Genomic DNA, 21181 nt, shown 5'->3' on the forward strand with positions numbered 1-21181 from the left:
TTGAAAAATGAGCTAGAAAATAGCACTTTTCATATTACACTTCATACATTTGGCTAGCATATTGTGAGCTTCTGCAAGGAAAAAAAACAAAGCAAAACAACAACTGAACAGTTTGTTGTGAGGGAACGGATAAGTCTTTTTGTTTCTACTGAATAAGTTGCTGATATTACAGGTGAAACATTCAAGTTGAACTCCTCCTACCCCGAGTTTAGGCATATTCCTTAAGGACAATCTGCAATGTATGGAGGAGGTGTCAAACAAATTTGGGTCCCCCTAGTCCCTCCCTCCCCCTTCAAAAACCCATATTTTGGTAGTTAGATACGTACCCATACATTCCCTACTGCCCTTTTAAAAGAGAGACTTTTAAGGCTCTCAGTTCAAACAAGACATTTGAGAGATGCTTAATTGGCCCCACTGGATGGGAAGGCATTAAATCCTGGTCCCTCACACTCATTCTGTATAGCTGTTTTTTAAATGGCAAGCAGAATCATCTAATTCTATATACAAATCAACTGGCACAATACTGCTTGGTTGAAAGGGTCTCCACAATTATGTAAAATGCGAGTATTAACTATAATTGGGATAGTTTGCTAATACAATAAAAAGCTCTGAACATGAGAAAAGTTATGCTCGCAGCAGTAGCTATCACTTTCTAAAGTAAGAATTCATGGATGAAATGACATGAAAAAGATGGTTATAAAATTTTAATGGAATGATAAAAGGCAAAAGTCAGCCTCTCAGCTGAATTCTTAAAATCCCTATATATCACAATCAGCTCCTTAACTGTAAAATCAATGTGGAGTATAACATGTTGTCAATGTGGTTGTCACTGGAGGGAAGACAGCAAAGTATGACAGCTACACAGCTCAGTCTTACAATGATGAAAATAAAATCATAAGGCTTTTCACATGGATGTAACTGTTTATAGAAGAAATTACTGAACACAGAATTTGTTGGCATATTTTTTTGTAAGATTCTCAGTTCATATTTTAAACGATTTCATTACAGTATTAATACTGGAAGGTACTTTCATTTTGGCAAATGAAATTATCTTTTACAGCAGGCTGTTTTGCTCATGTGCTTCAAAAGTTCAGACTCTACTTAAAAGGAAGGCACAAAACTATCATTAATCTTTTGAAATTCCCCGACTAGAATCACACATTTGTTTACTTATTGTACAGATGAGGGGAGCCGGGAGCTCTACTCTCCTAGATATATTTCAGGGGAATCTATACTTTCATTAATATACTGAGACACGTACCTGGACTTCTGCCCTTTAAAGCTAATGAGAAATACCTGATTTGCTGGGAAACTCTCACTAAGCACGACAGGCATTATGGGCCTTTTATACTTGAATCATTTACTCTTTTCAGGAACACGAACAATGAAATTATACATATTAACAAAGTGGGGTATCTTTCATATGTGTCCAATAGAATATCCAAATTGTGCAGCTCTGGGCATAAGGGAACACAAGAAACCTACCACACCAGATCATATAACTTGTAAGTCATTAAGCCATTTGCGCAGTGATGTTATCTGTACAAAACCCTTAAAATACACATTGAGAGCTGTCTCCAAAATATTCACGCTTTTTGCCCGCTTCTATTCCAACTGCATGTTGCTTTTAGTACTCCAGCCAGACAGCCAGGAAGATTCTTCTTATTCCTAGTCTATAGGCATGTATGAGCAGATTATTCTATTTGTCATACGACCATTGTATCACATTTGCCCTGATATTTGTATGTCAGCTTAGCTATTCTCTCTTTCTGTTGTTCATCCTGTCATGTATTTCACGTGGTTCTCTCTTCCATGTACAACCTTTCCATATTTTATCTTTTGCTTCAGTTTTCATCTAGCTTTCTTGAACGCAAGTGGCCATATTCACATAAACTAACTATGGGTTATAGTTCATATGCCTAAATTATATGGACCCAATTTGCGTACCTAAATTGAGAGTCTAGTCTTCTCAGATACCCAACATAAAGTCTTCTCAGATACCCAACATAATCAGTGATTCAAAAAGTTGAGAACTGCAGCATTGCAATTCTCTTGTCCTAAATTGCCCCCTGGAGGAACTTCCCTCTCTCTGGAGACTACAAAAGAAACTTTAAGAGAACAGGCCTCCCCACCCCAAAAACGAAGCTCTGTGGTGAGCGTGCCAGTGGAGCATACTGTAGCACTCTATATGATAGGAATAAGACTCTCTGTGCTTCATCAGCAGATACATGCTGACGAATGTTTGATAAATTGTAGGATCATCCTTTTACTGTTTCTTTTTCCTCTAGATATGTATTGATCTCAAGTCATTACTTTATGGTACGTACTTCTGACACTACTTATTGTAACAATTGTCATTGGACACTGGACTGGACTGTAGCTTTTACAATACAGAGAAAATATGCAACCGCAGTTGAGGAAAAAAAAATACAGGCTGCCTGATAGGCAACTCAAAAAACTCTCTCAAGTAGTGCAAGCCAAGCACTTATGAAAGTGCTTCAGTGAGAGCTCGCCACACCGGATAGTTATGCTGATCCATGGGACTAAAACACAGCTTTCTGAAAGAGATAACAGATGTCCTCCTGCATGCAATGCACTGGACTGCAAGTAATTTCTAAGACTAAAAACTCAAGCATCTTTTCTTGAAAGTTGTAATTTTTGGTTGCTCAAATTTCGCCATCCATAGAACTGTACTACAAGAATGGTACACCTGCCACAAGACCAGGTTCAAATAACTATAACCAATTCTTTTACAGCTTCCTTCCCAGACTTACCATAGCAAAAGAGAAAACCTAATTGTCATCTGCTTTTTTTATCTAGAAAATTTCATTTTATTTCTGAATGCAATGCATGAAATTCTGCTCTTAGTTCAATGGTATACACTGACCTCTCAGTTCAGTAGTGAATATATTGACTGCAAAGCGGTTACCATAAATTTACTCTTACATTACTGAAAGAAAGGTCTAATCCAGAAATTTCATCAGCTGTTTCTATTTCGCAGTAAATAGTTTGATGCTATGCTGACCAAGATCACCTGAACAAGCATCTTTTATTAACATGCTTAGCAGGTTTTGAAAAATTCATAGGATATATACATTATTCTAATCTGTCACTGGTAGGTTAGAGTTTAAAAAATGCATGGAATCAGTTACTAGCACCATGCACATGTAAATGGGAATATCTGGGAATTATTTACAGCATTTTTCCTCTTAAAAACACCTCAAACCTACTAATCTTTACATTAAGACACTTTACTACAAGATTCTGTAGAATATTTACTGGAGGTGACATATTGAAATGTCCATCTCTCAAAAGAAGATAAAGCCTGTGGGGTGGAATGCACTGGATAATCTGTTTCACAATGGTTCTCTAAACAGTACAACCTGCAGCCTTAGCTGTTAGCAAACACCAGGCGAGCCTGGCACGCTGACTCTAAAAAACAACGTGGAGTGTGGAGAGGGGTGGAGAACCTGTGGCCAAATTCTGTGATCACTGTGTAAGGATGGGGACATGATGATACTACTGGAATTTATACTCTTGTTTTCATGAGAGCTGTCAGTGGGCACAGTCAAATTCCTTACGGGTGATCATGAGAGCCCATTTGAACACAACTAGAGGAATTGGGCAGAGTGCTATTTGTGAATACATAATCTTGATTTTTCAATATACTGAACACATCTGGATTCATAGTAAAGAATAGGACACCACTTAGAATCTAAGCTAAGCTGCCCCCAACCCCTTTGATATCCGAGGACAAGCTAGAATGCAAGGGGGTTTATTTTCTTCCAAATTTCTTTGCTCTTTTCACATGACAAATATAACAGATTTTTATGGCAGCATTTTCTAAATTTTATTTAATCATTCCAACATCCTCCTAGATTGCTGAATATTTTTCATAAATAAAATATAATATGAAATTCACTATATATTGTGAAATTATCAAATTGCAGTAATGTAATTATACTGCTTTTAAAAGTGGATGTGATGATTTACATTTACTGCCATGAATCGCTTATGCACATTAACACACATATATGTATTGTATTCCTACAGATACTTTATCTTTGGTGAAAAAAACTAAAAAAAGACATATAATCACTGCATAGAATTCAGTAAGAACAGAGTACACACATATATCTTGCCAGAGCAAGAGATACAGGAAATTTCTACTGTCAAATATTACTTTAAAAAGTCAAAGTCTATTGGTTAGCATGCCCAGGAATTAAGTGTAGTTTTGCAACAAGCTGTCAGTTTAGGCAGTTTTATAAGAAAAATATTGAAGTCCTGACAGAAATACTGCTTATACTCAATGAAAATCATTCAGTCTTAAGCAATTGAGTTGAACATCCTTTCACAGAGGGCAGCCCTCTGCAGTGACACCATCACCAGAGTCCTTTGTCATCAATTAAAGTTTTTTTTGTTGGTCAGTTACAATGGTTGCTGGATAGTAGAGACTATACATCAGTATGCATTCTGCAGCAGTATAAATACAAATGGAATGGAATACTGTGGAAAATATTTTTCCCCTTGGAGGCACAGTTTATAATGGAGCTACAGAAGGGTTTCTTAAGGTACAGCACAGGATACAGAACCATAGCTAAAGAAGCAAGTGGATTGCTGATCTTAAAATACTTGGATGGTGTAAACAGTGGGAGATAAATTTTATACATTTTTTGTTCTTATTTTTAAATTTGCTTTGGAAACATCTACTACCTTCCATACTAACTTCAGGCATCAATGCACTTGAGTTTTGCAGAGGATAATGTTTCATCCTGCTGCACAAATGCCATCTGAGTTATACAAAGCAGCTAACTTGTATATGTGTACTCCAAAAAGGTTACTTCAGAAGTAATGACCTCTGTTTATTTTAATGCAAACTATAACAAATACAGAGAATGTAGTAATACTGTTTGATAGAGCAAACTCTCAGGTGCAAAACTATTTTTCAGCTTAGTCACTACTATCAGCTATGCTTTTCTGCCAGTGAACAAGAACCAGCAAGCCATGCTTGCAAAAAACTTCACCAGCAGAGCTGACCTGGTGTCACCACTACTGCCTCACTGTGCTCACATCCACTGTTTCATTTCCATCGAAGTTCAGCAAGCATCAATGAATGTCAAAGGTTCCATGGAGCAATTCAATGACACACCTTATTTCATATGCACTTCTATGTCAGACATCATTTTGCCATACTGTCCTCTGCTCCTATCTGTTGTATGGCAACAAAATGTAATGGAATACTGGCAGGAAGGTTTAACTGCCATACCACCAATATCCACATCTGATGTCATGGGCCAACATAATAAAATAGGAGTCATTACTTTCAGAGCAGATCTAGTATTTACTGATATCAGAGAATGTAAGTTGAAGTTGATTCTAAATTAAATGATTGACTGTTTTATCTGCGTTGAGGATACCTAAAATGCATGACAACTGAATAAAACTTTTAATTCCCACTGATCTTTGTTAATTCAAAATAGTGATCTAGTGATCTGCAACTGAGTTTGTCTTTGCCAGTCCCATCACTTCCCATATTAACAGTTCTATGCCTTGCAGACTCATGCCATGTAGTTTGTTCAGCAGTTCCTTGGTTTAACAAAGAGGTACCAGCATTTCAATAGAGCCTTTTCAGTTGGATTCTGGGTTGGATTTTGCACTTGATACATACTCTAAGCAATATTACATAACAAATCTGGAATAACTGCATATACATACACAAAACCTGCCTTTTTTAAAAAAAAGAAACACATTGATTTCATCTTATTCTTTAGTATGGTATCTAACAGCCAACTTTTTGTTTGTTTGTTTTTTCAGAAAATTGATGCTTTTTTTTTTTTTTTGTCTGTGATGGATGAACATGTAGCAAATTTTGGAGAAATTAAGCACATAATAAAGAGATTTATCCTTTTATATCTTGCTGAATGAGAAAGCAAGACATTTTGAAAGGGAAACATATTGGGGTGAAGTTGATGATATAACACTAAAATCCTAACTGTCTTCATTGCTATTTCATCTTTACTGCCTGCACACCAAAGTGGCTTAGGGTGTTGCTCTGTTTTACACTGGTATGACATCTGTATTTGGAACTGTAAATTTAACCTGATGCTCATGAACCATTGTTGCAGTAAACATTCAGTGCTTGTGACACAACTTAGTTTTTGTCCTTTCTCTCAATGGATAGCTGTATATTTTGAGAAAACAACTTGAAAGGAAATGTGCTCTCACAAATGATAACAATTTTCTTTCAAGTTGAACAAATAATTCACCAAAGAAATTTATTTGAAAAACTTATTCAAGCTCCAAATATGTAAATATTTATTTGCATATATCACCTGTAGGTAATTAGCGAATATAAGTAAGCTGTGAACTTCTTTACATACTGCAGATGCATTATCTACCCTTGCAAATCTTTGTTGAGATTCATTTATTGTATTCTACTTATTCTTTTATCAAAAATGAATATCATATTAAAGTTGTATGCATTCATAGCCTGAATACAACCTGTCTCCTATGACTATTTAATTAATATTGCAAAGATTATTTGACTCTGGTCAAATAGTTTGCATAGCGCTGTTTCTTGCTGTAAGTTGGAGGAGGAAGGAAGTGCATTTTAAAGGCATCACTTGTTAGTACAGGTAAAAAATATTTTTGTACAAAGTAGTAGGTGTAGAATTTTAAAATTCTGTTTCTGGGAGTTTGATACGGGGCAAGAGGCCTACATAAGACACTCATTCCTATACAGTCCTTCTGGAACATATGTGAAGGCTGTTCTTTAGCTTTCATGGAAATAAATAGGAGGCATTACTTTTAGAGTCACTAAGAATCAAGTCCTTGAACATAAAGGAGAGCCAATTAAAGAGCAGTACTTATAAGTAACTTAAACTAGCCATGTATGAACACACATGCATGGAGAGATGTTATATAAAAAAATAAAGCACTACTTTCCCAGATACGTATTTAAATATTCATATTTTATGAAAACCTAAGAAAACAGATATTGAGCCCCTTAGGAGTTATTATTGTAAATGCACGTTCAGGCAGGAAATACATTACTAGCATTTAACTGAGAAGGCTAGATATCCAAATGTGTACAAAGGCAGCTGATCTGTTTTGATCTATTTTGTGCTAAATGGAATTAAATAAGAGTAGATTGCTTACTGTCCTCTGCTGTGGTCATTGAAGTCCAGTTGCTATAAGCATGGCCATAACCATTAGAGGCAACCACTCTCACCTCATACTCAGTATATGGCTGAAGATCTCTGATGCTGTGTTCTAAGGAAGCAGTCGGGCTGGAAAGCAACCTGCAAAGAAAAGTAGCATGAGCTACAGCTTTAAACATCCTAGTGCTGAAAGGAATTACTAAAACATTACGTCTCTTGAAAACAAAACCAGCCACCCCAAGGGTGAGCCATATTTAAAATAACAGGACTTTTCTTGCTCAACAGTTGATGGTGGCCTTGCAATGGTCTGCGTACTCTAGAATGTCACCAGCAGAATGCCTCTGCCGCATCTGGAGTCGGTAGCTGGGTGCGCCTGGGGCGTTGTTGCGAACTGGTGTAGACCAGACAACCTGAAGACCGGTCGGAGTGGCAGATGAAAGCCTCGGAGGCATCACACCATCTGGAGCTGTCGAAAAGCATGGATGAATTAGAGCAGAGAAAACCATGGACAACATATGCCGGGTAGAAACAAAACGCTCCATATACTGGAAAAACTGTTCCTCAGGATCAACAGCAATGTTAACACGGTCCATTTAGTTTAACATTTTCACTACTGAACTAAGATTTTCTTTTTATTTTCTTTTTTCCAAAGCACTTAAAATCATTTTGCTAAAAGCGAACCTCCATACGCCAAAAGGAATTCGGAGGCAACATATTCTCTACCACCTGTCCATTTATTATCTGCTTCTCCTTGTGCCCAGTTCTGCCACACCTAGAAGCTAGAGATATTCTCACAGAAATATTACTGAGCAAGACTAATATCAATCATATCTTTTATCACTGTGATACTTTCTCACCCTTAAATTTATAATAATTTTAAAAGAAAGCAAATGAAATTTTAACAAAAAATAAAGGTGTTCAGGTAGAAATCAAAATAGATTCGCTTAAGTCTCAGTCTCTAGCTCACCATTTTGTTAAGGAAATTAGTTTTTATGAAGTCCAGGAACTGCAGATCAAAATCTGTCACTAATGATGCCACAAATGACCTTTAACTGCTGCAAATTTCACTGTATGCAGTAAAAAGAACTATGCCAACTTGGACTTTATGGCTTTGTCTGTTTTTCTTTAAAAAGAAAACAATCTGTTGGAGAAATTTTCTGTACATAAACATATCTGGAACTCTTATATACAATGCACGTCTGTAGCTCTTTTCCAGAGAATTAAAACACTAGAAAGTTATTGCCTTTGTCATTTAATCTCTTGTATAATGGTTTTGTTTTTCATGGTCCAGTAGTTACTATTTGCTTCTTTCTTTGGCCCTTTCAACAAGTATTTCTGTTGCTGTTATTTTCTTCTTTCTTTCTATTGAAAAAACAGTCTCGCAGATCTGTAACTCAAGGTGCAGTTATAAGCCTCAAGGCATAAGTTGTAAGATAATGAACAGTATTTTACAGTAAGTTTTATGATCTTCATTTATGAGGTGGTTACTAAAAGGGGAAGTAACAGACTTTGTGAAACGCTGTCCCAGTTCTATGCTCCCTGGAACAGATGGAAGGATGGCATCTACAGTGATAAAAAAAATAACCAGTCATACACCACATTTTCTGTTTATACTGACACAGGCTCCCAAAAATATGTGTGATGCATTTCATGCTGATTACTCATGCTTAGCATTGGAACTCCAAAATTCTTCACATGCAGTTCCAAATTATATTTTATAGAAGTGTACAAGACATGGATTGCAGCTATCTGGAGACTCATTCCCTTTCCATTAAGTTCATAGAATGGCATGGATTGGAAGGAACCTCAAGGTTCCAACCTCCCTGTCACAGGCAGAGTTGCCAGACACTAAAGTACTAGATCAGAGTGCCCAGGGCCCTCATACAACCTGGCCTTAAACACCTCCAGGGACAGGGCATCCACAACTTCTTTCGGAAACCTGTATCAGCACCTCACCATTCTCTCCATAAAACTTCTCTCTGACATCTAATTTAAGTCTACATTCCTTTAGTTTAAAACCATTCTTCCTTGTTCTATCAGCATCTATCCATGTAAAAAGTTGATTTCCCTCATGTTTATAAATTCCTTTTAAATACTGGAAGGCTGCAATGAGCTCTTCCTGCAGCCTTCTCTCTTCCAGGCTGAACAAGCCCAGTGTCCCTGGACCATCTTCATACTCAGAAGAATTTAAAAGAATTTTCCTTTTTTAAAATAAATAAATAAATAAATAAATAAAAGCTCTCTGCTGGCACACCAGAGTTTTTTCCAAGTATTCTACTACTGAGAATTGGCATATAGCCCTGCAACACCCTTCCCAATGATGAAGTGGACAAAGATCTCCAGTTTCCTTAACTCCCTTTCCCTTCTCTCTGTTACTCTGAAAAGGGCAACATAAAAATTCAGGAGTTTAGCCAACCTGGCTGCCCTTGGACTTTTCTTTCTGCTGTTTTTATCTAGACCTAGACAATGAGGCTCAGGTGAATCCCAAGGAAATCTGAAATCTTCCCGGTTACCAAATCCAGGAGATATCTGAGATCCACGTAATCCATGGCCTGCAAATCCCTTGCCATCATCTTCAGGGCCAATCGAGCCTGAGAGTACCTCAGATCAGAGGGCAAAAATATGGCTGACTTAACAGGTGAGTCTTCAAAATCAAATATTTGCAAACAAAATGCCTCTGTGTGTGAATTACACTCTCAGAATAAAACGGAGAACATACATTTATCTCACTTAACATGCAACAACATAAACAGTGTTGGACTTGAGATGGACAATACAGGATTTTTAAGTTCATGGATATAAAATACAGCAAGGTTTTCAAACAAACAACATTATCTCATAGAGAAGACATGGATAAGATGGGAGATGAGGTAGTCTTACTATCAAGTATTTCAAAATTTCAGAGCCATCTTCACCTCTCTCTGTTGTAAAAAATACAAGATTTTTCCTATCATAGAGTGTTTCATGAAGTTGTTAATAGGCAAGCTCATCCAGAACGAGAAAGACAGCACAATTATTATAGAAACTTATATTAGAGGATATTAAAGTGTTTTCATAAGCTGACACTAAAAAGAAAGGCTCAGTGTCCCTTCAAAGCCGGGTACTGTCTCATTAAAAACTGTCTGCAGGTTCAAACACACCAATTGTTTAAGTGCACACAGAAGTTCTCTATATAGCAGAGAAGCTACACCTAACAATGAATTTAATTAGCTGAGTTATAAATTCACCAGGAAGCCAAAGTTCACACTGTTATTGAGGAGGCAGTGTGAGCAACTCAGTGAGGAAGCAAAAGCGTTAAATTTCTAGCTCTGCCAGGACACATCACTTCACCTTTGTCCCTCTCTCTCAATCTGTTAAATACAGATAATAATACTTATCCTTCTTTGTAAAGCTCCCTGAGATGCACAAAGTAAAAGCTCTGATTAATCTTTATGTATGTATAGTGATGGTTATTACAGTGATACAGGAATGCTCATCAAAAAACAAAGATGTAGCTGTCTAATTGTCAATAACAACTCACAGTGCAGATGTTATTTTAATGGCAAAGGTAATCTCAGCTAAATGTTCAAATCTCTTCTACCAACAAAAGCCCAACATAGGGAAGAGTAGAAAATTCGGACAAATCTCTTCTCTGAAAGTCAACTAACCTGTAGAACAACTCTACGTCATGACTTTCAAACAAACACATTAGAATATTCTACAAATTTATTCCATCCGAAAAGATTCCTGTAGCTTGAAGAGAATGTCCTAACTACGTTCTTCCAAAAAGGAATTGGGGTAGGACTGTACAATTTTGGAGCCTCTGCTGAGTCATAATGAAAAAAGGTGCTCTGTAAAAATAATTACATTTTGATCATTAACTATGGAGCACTTACATCCAAAACTGGCTAATTGCAAGCAGAACATTTGTTCACTGTTTCAAACACTCCTCATCATCAAGGACTTCAGTGTAATGTGTCCCCAATTTAACCCTTTTTGCTCAATCTATAATCCCAAGAGACTCCTTACTACCCAAGTAATAAGTGGCAACCAGCAATAATTCTACTGAAAATTTTTCAACAGAAGATCCATGTATCTAACAGCTTTGATATATTGCCTTTAAGATGCAATGTTGCTCAAAAAGCTCCCCTCCAAGCTTTAATATTGCCCTCAGGAGGCAACCACTCCAATTGCAACCTACAGAATCAACAACTTGCATAGTAAATCCTCACTTAGCAGGGCAGAAAGTCACACTTTGTCTGAAGAAATTACAAAGGCAGAATAAAATATTTAATCAGATGTCAATTGTAATCAGAATATTAATTAATAACTCCACAAAATATTAAAGAACGGAATGCTACAATCTGACAATAATATAATGTATTCTAGACACTTAGGTACACACAGATGAGTCAAGGAAGATCAGATCCTTACTTCCCTGCTAAGTGATCTTTGAAAACTGTTCTAAATTTTGCTTCAATTTCATAATCTTAAGTAGCATATGCAGTAGTCAGAGGCTTCATAAGTAATTATTTATGTGAGGGCAACAAGCATTGTATTAAACAGTTGCCTAATTTTCAGAGAAATATTCATAATGCTTATCATAACATACTTGAAATTTAAATTATCTGAAAGCAGACTTTAGGAATGACTAAAGTGAAATATTTGGACAAAAAACTATCTAATTAAAAAAATGTCTGTACAATTATTCTTTAATAAGATGAAGAAAAATCAGAAGAGTTGGTTTTGGTATCTATCAACTTGATTTAAACCCAGTGCAACTTTGGTGAAGTGACGCCACATTTAAGAGTTATCAGACAAATACTGGATATCCATAATATCTTCAAATAGGCTGATATAATTGTTTGGAAGTATGCAAGTGTAATTCTACAGTTCCCTACAGCTATTTGTATGAAATATTTAGCAAATCTTATCTAATTACCTTTCACACACATGTATACAAATGATAACTGCAGATATTTAACTACAGGGGAATTAAAGAAGACACTGCAGTTTGTACCATAACACAAAGGAACAGTTGCAGTCAGACTGTGCTTAGATGAATGTCTTGCTCAGTCATGGCTACTCACTCTTTTCCAGGTTCAATTCGCAAACCCCATTTCTTTATCTCATTACATTGGTTCTTAGATACTCCTGATTCATTTTCTATTTTAGGTGCCCATACTGAGATCATCTCATTACAACACTTTTTATGGCAATCTGTTCTGCAATTTGACATTTGTTTCTCCTGATTTTCCAGGTATGCCTGTTATCTAGTTGTTTGTGCAGTTCAAATAATTCCAGACATTGTGTTCACCAGAATTCTGATCATGGGCAAGTGTTTTTGTTTCATTTAACAGAAAGACAAGCCATGATGTTGGGCCCTGTGTCATCACTAGAAGGGCATGCTAGTTATAAACCTTTATCTGTTAGCAAGATTGCTTTTTTTTTCTTTCCTGTTTCACATCTTCACCCGTTTGTCTTTTAACCCTCTTTTCCCAGTCATCTTTCCTACTCAGTGCATAGAGAATACACAAAATAGTTTTGACTTTTCATTTAACGCACATTGTCCTCCACACTGTTTTACACCTGATCAAGATACAGATTATTCTTGGATACTCTTTTTAATCTTATAATTTCACAGATTTATGTTTTCAGTTACAGATACTATTCTCTCTAGTAACACATCTACCAGGGACAACATGGTCCTATTTTAACTTTGTTGCACAACCCCATTTAACGTATGTCAATGTATTTTGGAATACACAACGTGGAAGACCTGTGGTGATCTTCATGCTTGTCCCACTCTGGGGCTAAGAAAGTAAAGAAAGCTTTGTCTTGTGAAAAAGCAAGATAAGAGACACAAAGCTATGGCTTAATTTCCATAGTGCCAGTAAATCAAAACCTGTTCGCACGTAATGTTCCTGAAATTTTATTAGGTTTAATAACATTCCGAAAAATAAAAATAGTAGGTTCTAACATTTTAAATGTCTTGATCTGCCTTAATCATGTGAGCTTTAACTGCAAATTTTCTTTCACTTGCAAATCTGGTAGCAAAGCTGCAAAATACAATTTTAGTAACACCCAGAAAACCAACTCAGGCATTACTTCTTGGCCTGCAGACCTGAACTTTAATACAATTCTCTTATAAAATCCAAGAGCAGGCCACCTATTCCTCATTAATACTGTTTTAAAGGAAAACAAAATCAGCACTCACCCTCCTTTTAATGAAATTTTTTCTCATCAACATTTGCAATCAAGACATGAGCCTCAAGTAAAAATGGGTCTAAGTGATGCCTTTCCTAAGTGCTATCTTTTATTGAAGTCAATAGCGTAAAAATGTCTTTTAGACTTGTCTTCTTTACATTTATTTTAGAGGTAATCTGTCTTTCTTCTCTAGAAAGTTTACCCAGGCGACTCAGTAAGAAATCTGCTAAACTTTCAAAGATACAAAAGAATGCCAAGAAGCAATTAACTGAGTGATTAATGATTATAATATCTGTAATAAAGACATTGGATAGAATTTATAACTGAATAGTGAAACTATTTATTCATCAGAGTAGTTAAAAGAATGACCAGCCAGTAATTGTCATACCACAAGAAAAAAAAAAAAAAAAAAGATTGTTAAGACTGCGAGGAAAAATGTAAGAATTGGTTTTACAAAATCAGACAGAAATCACAATTAAACAAAAAAACTTTTGTGAAATATCTCTTTGAGTGAGCATTGATCTTCACTTATGTGAAGGAATACACGTGAAATGAGGAGAAGGAACAAGATTATGTTCATCTTCACATAATATCTTCAGCTTCCAATGAAGCAGCTTCAGAAATGAATTTCAGGATTTCTTTATTTCATTTGTTCTTCTTTTTTGAGAGGAAGCAGGTGAGAACTTTTGATATTGTCCTCAGAATTTTGCAGCTTCCCTTACAACAGACATCAGAGGGCAGAGAGCTCTGGCTAAAGGCAGTTGCAGTATCTTTCATGTTGATGGAAACACTGGCACTGGTAATAGCTTCACAGAGTGTTGTCAAGGAGCCTGTTAAGTTTCCTTCTTAATGTTGATGGTAAAACTTCAAAGATCTGTAGGCAAGCTTTTTGTACTTTCTATCATATTTGAAATGAATCAGTTCTTAGGTAGCTACAATTTCTGTAGCTAAGATGATGTCCCCACCAGAGCAATAACCATAGATAATTATTCAGGAAGATTTCAACCTTTCCATCAACAGCCATTTGAAATGCATTTCAGGAATCAGGGATAAAAACCTAGCATATGAATCAGATAGAAGGCACTAATCAAGGAACCTGACCTTTGATGCACATGTCTGATTATGACTTAATTTTTTATACAGAACTGAAAAATGACAGAGGAATATAATTATTCCCAATAGATAGCACTGTATGTTTATCCCTCCAATTTGACACAGGAGCCAGAGGAGGAGCATACACTGTGACATAAAAATTCACATTCCTGGAACAAATATATTTCTGAGGTTTCAGCAGCCAAACTGTAAGGGCCAATCTTTCTAGAAGACGATGAAAACTAGAAATACGGTAGCTACAATATGATTTTGAGCATGGCTACTCCTGCTGTGGTGAGGTGAAAAATACGTGAGTCGGTGAGTTAGCTTCTTACACAAAAGAAACACGTAGGAAATGAATAGTCCACTTGAAGAAGTCCTGAAAGGCTTCAAAATCTTTATGGTAGAGATGATAAGAAGGCAGAATAGTCATTTTCTGTGATGGCAAGGAGCACCAGATGGGCTCTGAGACAACAGAAGAAAGAGCTAAGCTCTTAGTTAATCAATGGCTGATTGCAAGGAGATCCCAATCTTGGGATGCAGAAAATGGAGGTCTGGATCAACCTTCCTAAGAAAGTTTGGTAGCTTTAGAAATACACAAGTCCTCGGAGAAACAAAGACCAAAAAAAGCAAATGAGGTCATTATTGCTTGGAAAAGTTCCAGGGGAGAAAGTCTAAACCTATGTGGCTTAAAGAGTAGAAGAGAGCGAGGTAATAGATACAGATGGTAATCTCCAATGTCACAAAAAACTTTACAAAGACAGAATCAGTGCCCTAGGTAAAAAGAACATAGAGTAACAGGATCAAGCTGCTGCAGAAAGATTTTAAATCAGAAAATCCATATTGGATTAAATGAACATCCTAACCAGAAATGAGACATGGAAAGACAATAAACAAGATGATTTCATAATTAACACTTTTTCAGCTTAATAATTCAATAAGGCTCTCTAACATCAGAGAAGATGAAGAAGGAACAAAGGAAAAGGGCATGGACATCTCTGAAGTGTTCAGTTGAGGCCTGCTGAAAATGAATTTCTGATATACTGTATATTTTATTCTATGATTGAAACCAAAAGAGTGACACAGGATATTCAAAACCAGAAAGCAGCACTTCACAAAGACAAGTGGATGTGCCTTTTGCAAATGATTATTGCCTTATCTCCACTGAATATGTTGAGAGAAACTAAGAAAATAGGGCTACCTAACTGAAAAAGAAAGTGAGATAACGGAAAAGATACAAATATTTAAATCAAATAAGAACTCTGGTTCAAATGCTGGCAGTGTGCATACTGCTGCAGTATGAATGGGCCCTTGGCTACCACTCACAGAATTATCTACCCTGCTATTGATGTGTACTTCAACAAAGCATGAATGTATATATTCCTATGTGTAGATAGGAGAACAATACAGGTTTGCAAATAAATTGGATCCTCAATAAGATTTATTTTTAATCCATAAATTTCTGTGCAATGCATATGATGATACTGCCATTTATGATGGAATCCCAGCTTGAGAGTGTCCATAAATAGAAAATGGATCTGACAAGATGACTGATTAGCTGGTTTCAGTGAGTCACTATGCACAGTGGGTAGCACAGTTTCATTATATCCTGAACATCCTGTGTATCAGTGAGATCCAGGTCACTGGACTACATTTTGGACATGAAACATCTGAAGCTGCAATTGACATTATTCCCTCAAATCCTTTCTTCATTTAAGAATAGGAAAAGAAGTTGGAGAGTGGAGCAGACTGAATCTACAGAATGCCTGGAGGGAACCAGGTTTCTGCTGTGGGTATCTCAAAATGCTGCACCCACTCTAGCTGTCGCCTCTTCTCCTCCCCTTTCCGATACAGAAAAATAGGCATTTACAATGCCATATCTCCAGTGGCATTTACATGTTTATCTGAATGTTATTTTGAACCAAATACTGTAAAGTACTATGATTCGTAAATAGAACAAAGGTCTTTGTTTAAAAAGTACTGTTGAATAATAAAAATAAAATCTAGTTACAAATGAGGAAAAACTATCCATTTACTTTTCTCTAGAAATATCTATAATGCCATTGTCTATACCAGTAATAAACCATTCTTCATAGTGGCTTAAAGAATTTAAAGGGTTGGATGTTTTTTTTTAATCACAATTGGGAGTGTCAACTTTGCTTAGGTTATCTAAAGACAAAAATACTGCTTCCTTGGGTATGAATATATTTGGATATCTCAGTTGAAGTTGTTCCATCATTAATATATCACATTACAGCTTTGGTTTTGTTTCAAGCCTCTTGGTTGTATGATATAAAAAGGTAGTAAAGCTACAAGTATAGCTGGTCTTGCTGTGTTTCAAGTTTTATTATATTCTCACCATCACTGTTCATACACTTTTGCTTTCTGCAAGGAGTTCACAGAGTTTCTGAAAGCTTTCATACATTATAACTTTCTTAATCTTCTGAAACACATCTTTATGAAATATATGTATATGACATATGAGAAAAGCAACGAGAGTTCTTGGATACTTTGTTCATATACCAAAAAGCACCATGGGAGCGCACTAGGGAATATGCTGTCAAAGAAACCATGGAATTTTAGCTTCTCATTTCCAGTTTTCCCTAAGGTGTAGGTGCTTATCACAACAATATCAAAGTGTCTTCTATGTCAATGAACTGAAATAAATATATTCCCACTGAAATTCATGAAGGAAATACAGAAATTGCAAGTGTACAAAATCTCATAAACTATAACTTTAAGGGAAGTCCTTTCTTTGGAGAAAGGAAAAGTTGCTCAAAGACAATGTCTCAAGTCATGCCCTTAAAATACATCAGACTTTACTCTTTGAAAATTTACCTCTCACACTTCAATCAAGTGTCTTCTAAAATTTGGCTCCCTGTAAATCTTTTTCGGTAACAAACATTCTCACAAATGGAAGAATAATAAAAAAAAGTCATTTACTGTTTGCTTTGGTCTTCAAGCTATTAGAAAGCATGTTATCTTTGCCAGTTGACTTGATTCAGACAAGGCTGAAAACAAACATATCAAACCAACAATACTTATTAAGTAGAAATTCTGACTTGAATGCTATCTTACCCTGATTCTCAATTCACTGCAAGGCATTCAAAGCATATAGCCTTTGAAGTGGCCTACATTCTAGTTTCCTCTCGCAAAGCACAGAATTTGTCAGGTTCAGACAAAATACCAAATATGACTGTATATTTTATTAAAAGCCTATTTTTTCCTCTCTCTCTCTCTTTAACAGAAGTCTAATTTAGTTGTTGTTCCCTTAGGTACAAAGTACACAGTTCATAATTCATTTGATATAAAATGTCAGTTTAGATTTTTGCACTTCTTTGATAAATGAGAAAAAACACGTACGTTTCAATTTCTTTCTATGAGGTTTTACTAGCAGAAGCCCCCCTCCCATTGTGCTGCTCAAAGACCTTTGTGTTAAATTAAACATCAAGATTCAGAAACTGTAGGGAATGGTATTTCCAAGACGTACAGTACAAATATATGAGACTGGGAAAAAAGTAATCATTTTTTCTACCACTAAAGTGATCTCTCCCAAAGAGCATCTTTGATCCTTGAATTAGTTCTCAGTTATAATTTAATGTATAAAAATTGTCAGCAGCTTTCCCTACATTTAGACATAAAATTATATTGTCAGCTCCACAAAGAGCAAAATACAACATTCAGGGGCTTGCTTCCTTCCCAGTATGTGCTCAACCTTCTAAAGCCCATCAATATTAATGAGCAAAATGTGTTAACATAAAAGAAAATAGCAGAGAAATAATTTAATTGTATCTGTCATCATTAACAGTATAGAATGTTTTTCCTAATACAACCAAATCCTGCCACTAATCAACATACAGAACTCTAAGGGCACTACTCTGCACAATGCCAAAGAACAGAATCAGGAATTTAGTTCTGAAAATAAAACTACTATAATTAGGGAAGCACAAAAATGCTGTATATTATTTTCTTATGTAACACACGAGGCCAAGTCTGGCAAATTCAAACTATCACATTTACAGGGTAAACAAGAATTGTTATCATTTCTCAAAATTGCCAACTGTAATGCTATGGCTGTCACTTCACGTTACAGTCTAGCACAGCAGCCTCAGTATCAATGAATTATACTGTATTAGAAACTAGCAATAGAATCACATTCTGAAGCTCATGCTGAGTATCACCACCAATGAACACTGTATGCCCAGGTCCATGAATGCCTAGAAGCCAAGACATTCTCCCCTTCCTCCTTTGCTGCACATGCCTCACCTAGGCCAGAGAAGTACCTGCATCCCTGGGTTACAATTGTGCCTGTCCCACCATCTCCCTCAAAAATAAGGCATTATTATTTTTATTTTTTGGCATAGCAGCAGACTTTCAACAGGAGAGATTGACTATATTCTGTCTTCCCTCCTTATAAACCAAGAGATTAATATGCTGCCCTGGAAGATAGGAGATGAGAATGTTAGTCACTTAGGATGAGCAATCCAGATCTCTTTGTTTTTTCTCTGGACAGTGGTCTAACAGAGATAGGTGCAAGAGAACACAAAAGGTGACATCTCTGTTCCAAAAATGATGGCAAAAATCACTAAGTGTCATTATGGATTGGTTCCCCACTAAAAAGAGCATTTCAATTGACAGAAATGTGTTATCCAATGAAGAAAAATATTTCATATTTAAAGTGAATGGAAAGTAATTCAGACAAACTTATTCACACAATCTGTGCAAAATGCACAGTTTACTTGTCTAATGAATAAGGTAAAAGGATTAGCAGCCTTTTATACCTGACCCATCCACACAGAAATGTTCATACCAAATTATTAAATAGCTGCTCACCAGTTAATGCTCTTTCTAGATATTTGTAATAAATAAACCATTTACATTAATTAACTCTTAGCTTCAATTCTTCAGCTAGTGCTGAAATTGGTGGAAGGCTGTCAATATAAAACAATGAATGCTCTGTTTCCAAATAGCTTTTACTGAAAAGACCTTGGCTACTGTTTTGTTGTTCAAAATTGGGTAGTCTAATTGATTAACAGTCATCAAACCCTATTCAATTGCAAACCAGACTGTCTGTATTTTGCCATATCACAGCATTTACTACAAATTGCACCATATATTGAGATAAAGAAAATACACTGGCAATGCTTATTCTCTACTAAACAGACTTTTGACAGAAAGTTAAGAGGTAGGGAACATTTCCTCTCCTTTTTCCATTTTTTGAGCACAGACTGAAATGACTCTATCACAGAAAATTTACAGCTACTTAATTCAGATTACAATCATCAGGAACATTTTGTTCAGTTTTTTGGACAGCACTATCAGTTTTTTAGGAATAACTATCTCAAGTACAGTTCTTACTATGTAAGAAGATTCACCACTTTGGTGAAAGAAAAAAAAGAGGGACAAGATGTGTTCTTTCTCTATATCATGATGTCTTTTCAATCTCAGTTTCTTTTCTTTCTACATGCTTTATAAGAGCTGTTTAGAAAATCATAAAGCAGTCAACCTGTGAATTGTTTTTTTTTGTGTGTACACAGTGGCCACATTCAAGTTTGGTAGCACCTTTTGTGAAGAGGCAATCCTAGTCTAAGTTTGGGAAGAAGAGAGAATTCCAGACCTTTTGATGAATTATACTTGTCAGTGCTAGAATGAATACAAAGTCTCTTTACCTTCCCAGGCCTATCTTTCTATTTGCAAACTTATCTGTAAAATGGGAGTAACAGCAATAAGCCTTCTGGAATGCTAAACCAGCAAACATCTGTAAAAATTATAAAAGTATCTCAGTATAAAAATAGTAAGAATTAATATATTTGAATCCTGGACATATCCCATTGTAATATGAAACACATTAACTTCTTTTCTCTCTTATTTTACTAAACTGGAATTAATCTTTCTAAAAGGGTAGTATTTCCTTGTCAGAATCCTAAGTCACACCTGAATACAAATCCAAAGGGAAACAGGCTAAAATCCATGAACACTCATACACACATTTACTTCTGTGTATCTGCACATGGATGCAGATAGAAAAATAAAATAAAAAAAAAGCACAGTAAGGAAAAAATGTGCAAAGTCAGAAATGACTAAGGACTATGGAATCTCAATGGTGGCCTTTGTTGTAAGATGGTAAGTAGCATACAAGTGCTTATAGGGACACCAGGGGAAGAATGGTGACTCTAGTGACCTGTTCTCATCCATTTTTCCTTTTCCCTCCCTTTTCTCCATAAGGAAGAAGAGTAGCTTATTTCCCCTACTGTACTCAGAAATGAGAAGCAATGTATGAGGAAAAAGAAGTGAAAAGAAAAACATTACCAGAGCAAATACATAACGTTATAACGGAAAAAATAATTTTGAAGTGCAATTTAAGAATTCAGATCAGAAGTTTAATTTTTTAAATTCAATTTCAGGTCTATTTCTAAACTGAACAAAAAAACCCCACCTAAATATTAGTTATTTTTTAAGCAAAGCATTTCTATGGACATGATGTTTTAAAAAGAACATCCCTATATATATTTCTACCTAAAGGAAGGAAAAGTATGGCTATTTGATCATATCTATGATTAACCATCAGGAATATCTTGATACATCCGTATTTTTTTTTCCCCTCAACAAAGTAAAGGAATATGTAAAACAAGCTTGCAGAACTTTCCCGGAGCTTTGCAGAATTCATCGAAAACAGAGGAATTTCGAGATGTCTCTCAATTGTGCAAAGTAGCTTCAAAAATGTTGTCACTTTAATCAAATGT

General features: G+C 35.9%; 1 protein-coding gene across 1 annotated transcript in view; it reads right to left on the minus strand.

Moving 5' to 3' along the window:
• The window catches only part of USH2A (usherin), a 391434-nt gene that overhangs the window by 128004 nt on the left and 242249 nt on the right, over positions 1-21181 (minus strand). Inside the window, exons 39-40 of the mRNA XM_048935557.1 lie at positions 7476-7626; positions 7159-7301 (exon numbers count right to left, since the gene is read on the minus strand). Of these exons, the coding sequence (XP_048791514.1) occupies positions 7159-7301; positions 7476-7626 (294 nt within the window). The remainder of the gene's footprint in view (positions 1-7158; positions 7302-7475; positions 7627-21181) is intronic.

Source organism: Lagopus muta, chromosome 2 (assembly GCF_023343835.1).
Source record: "Lagopus muta isolate bLagMut1 chromosome 2, bLagMut1 primary, whole genome shotgun sequence".
Lineage (NCBI taxonomy): Eukaryota > Metazoa > Chordata > Aves > Galliformes > Phasianidae > Lagopus > Lagopus muta.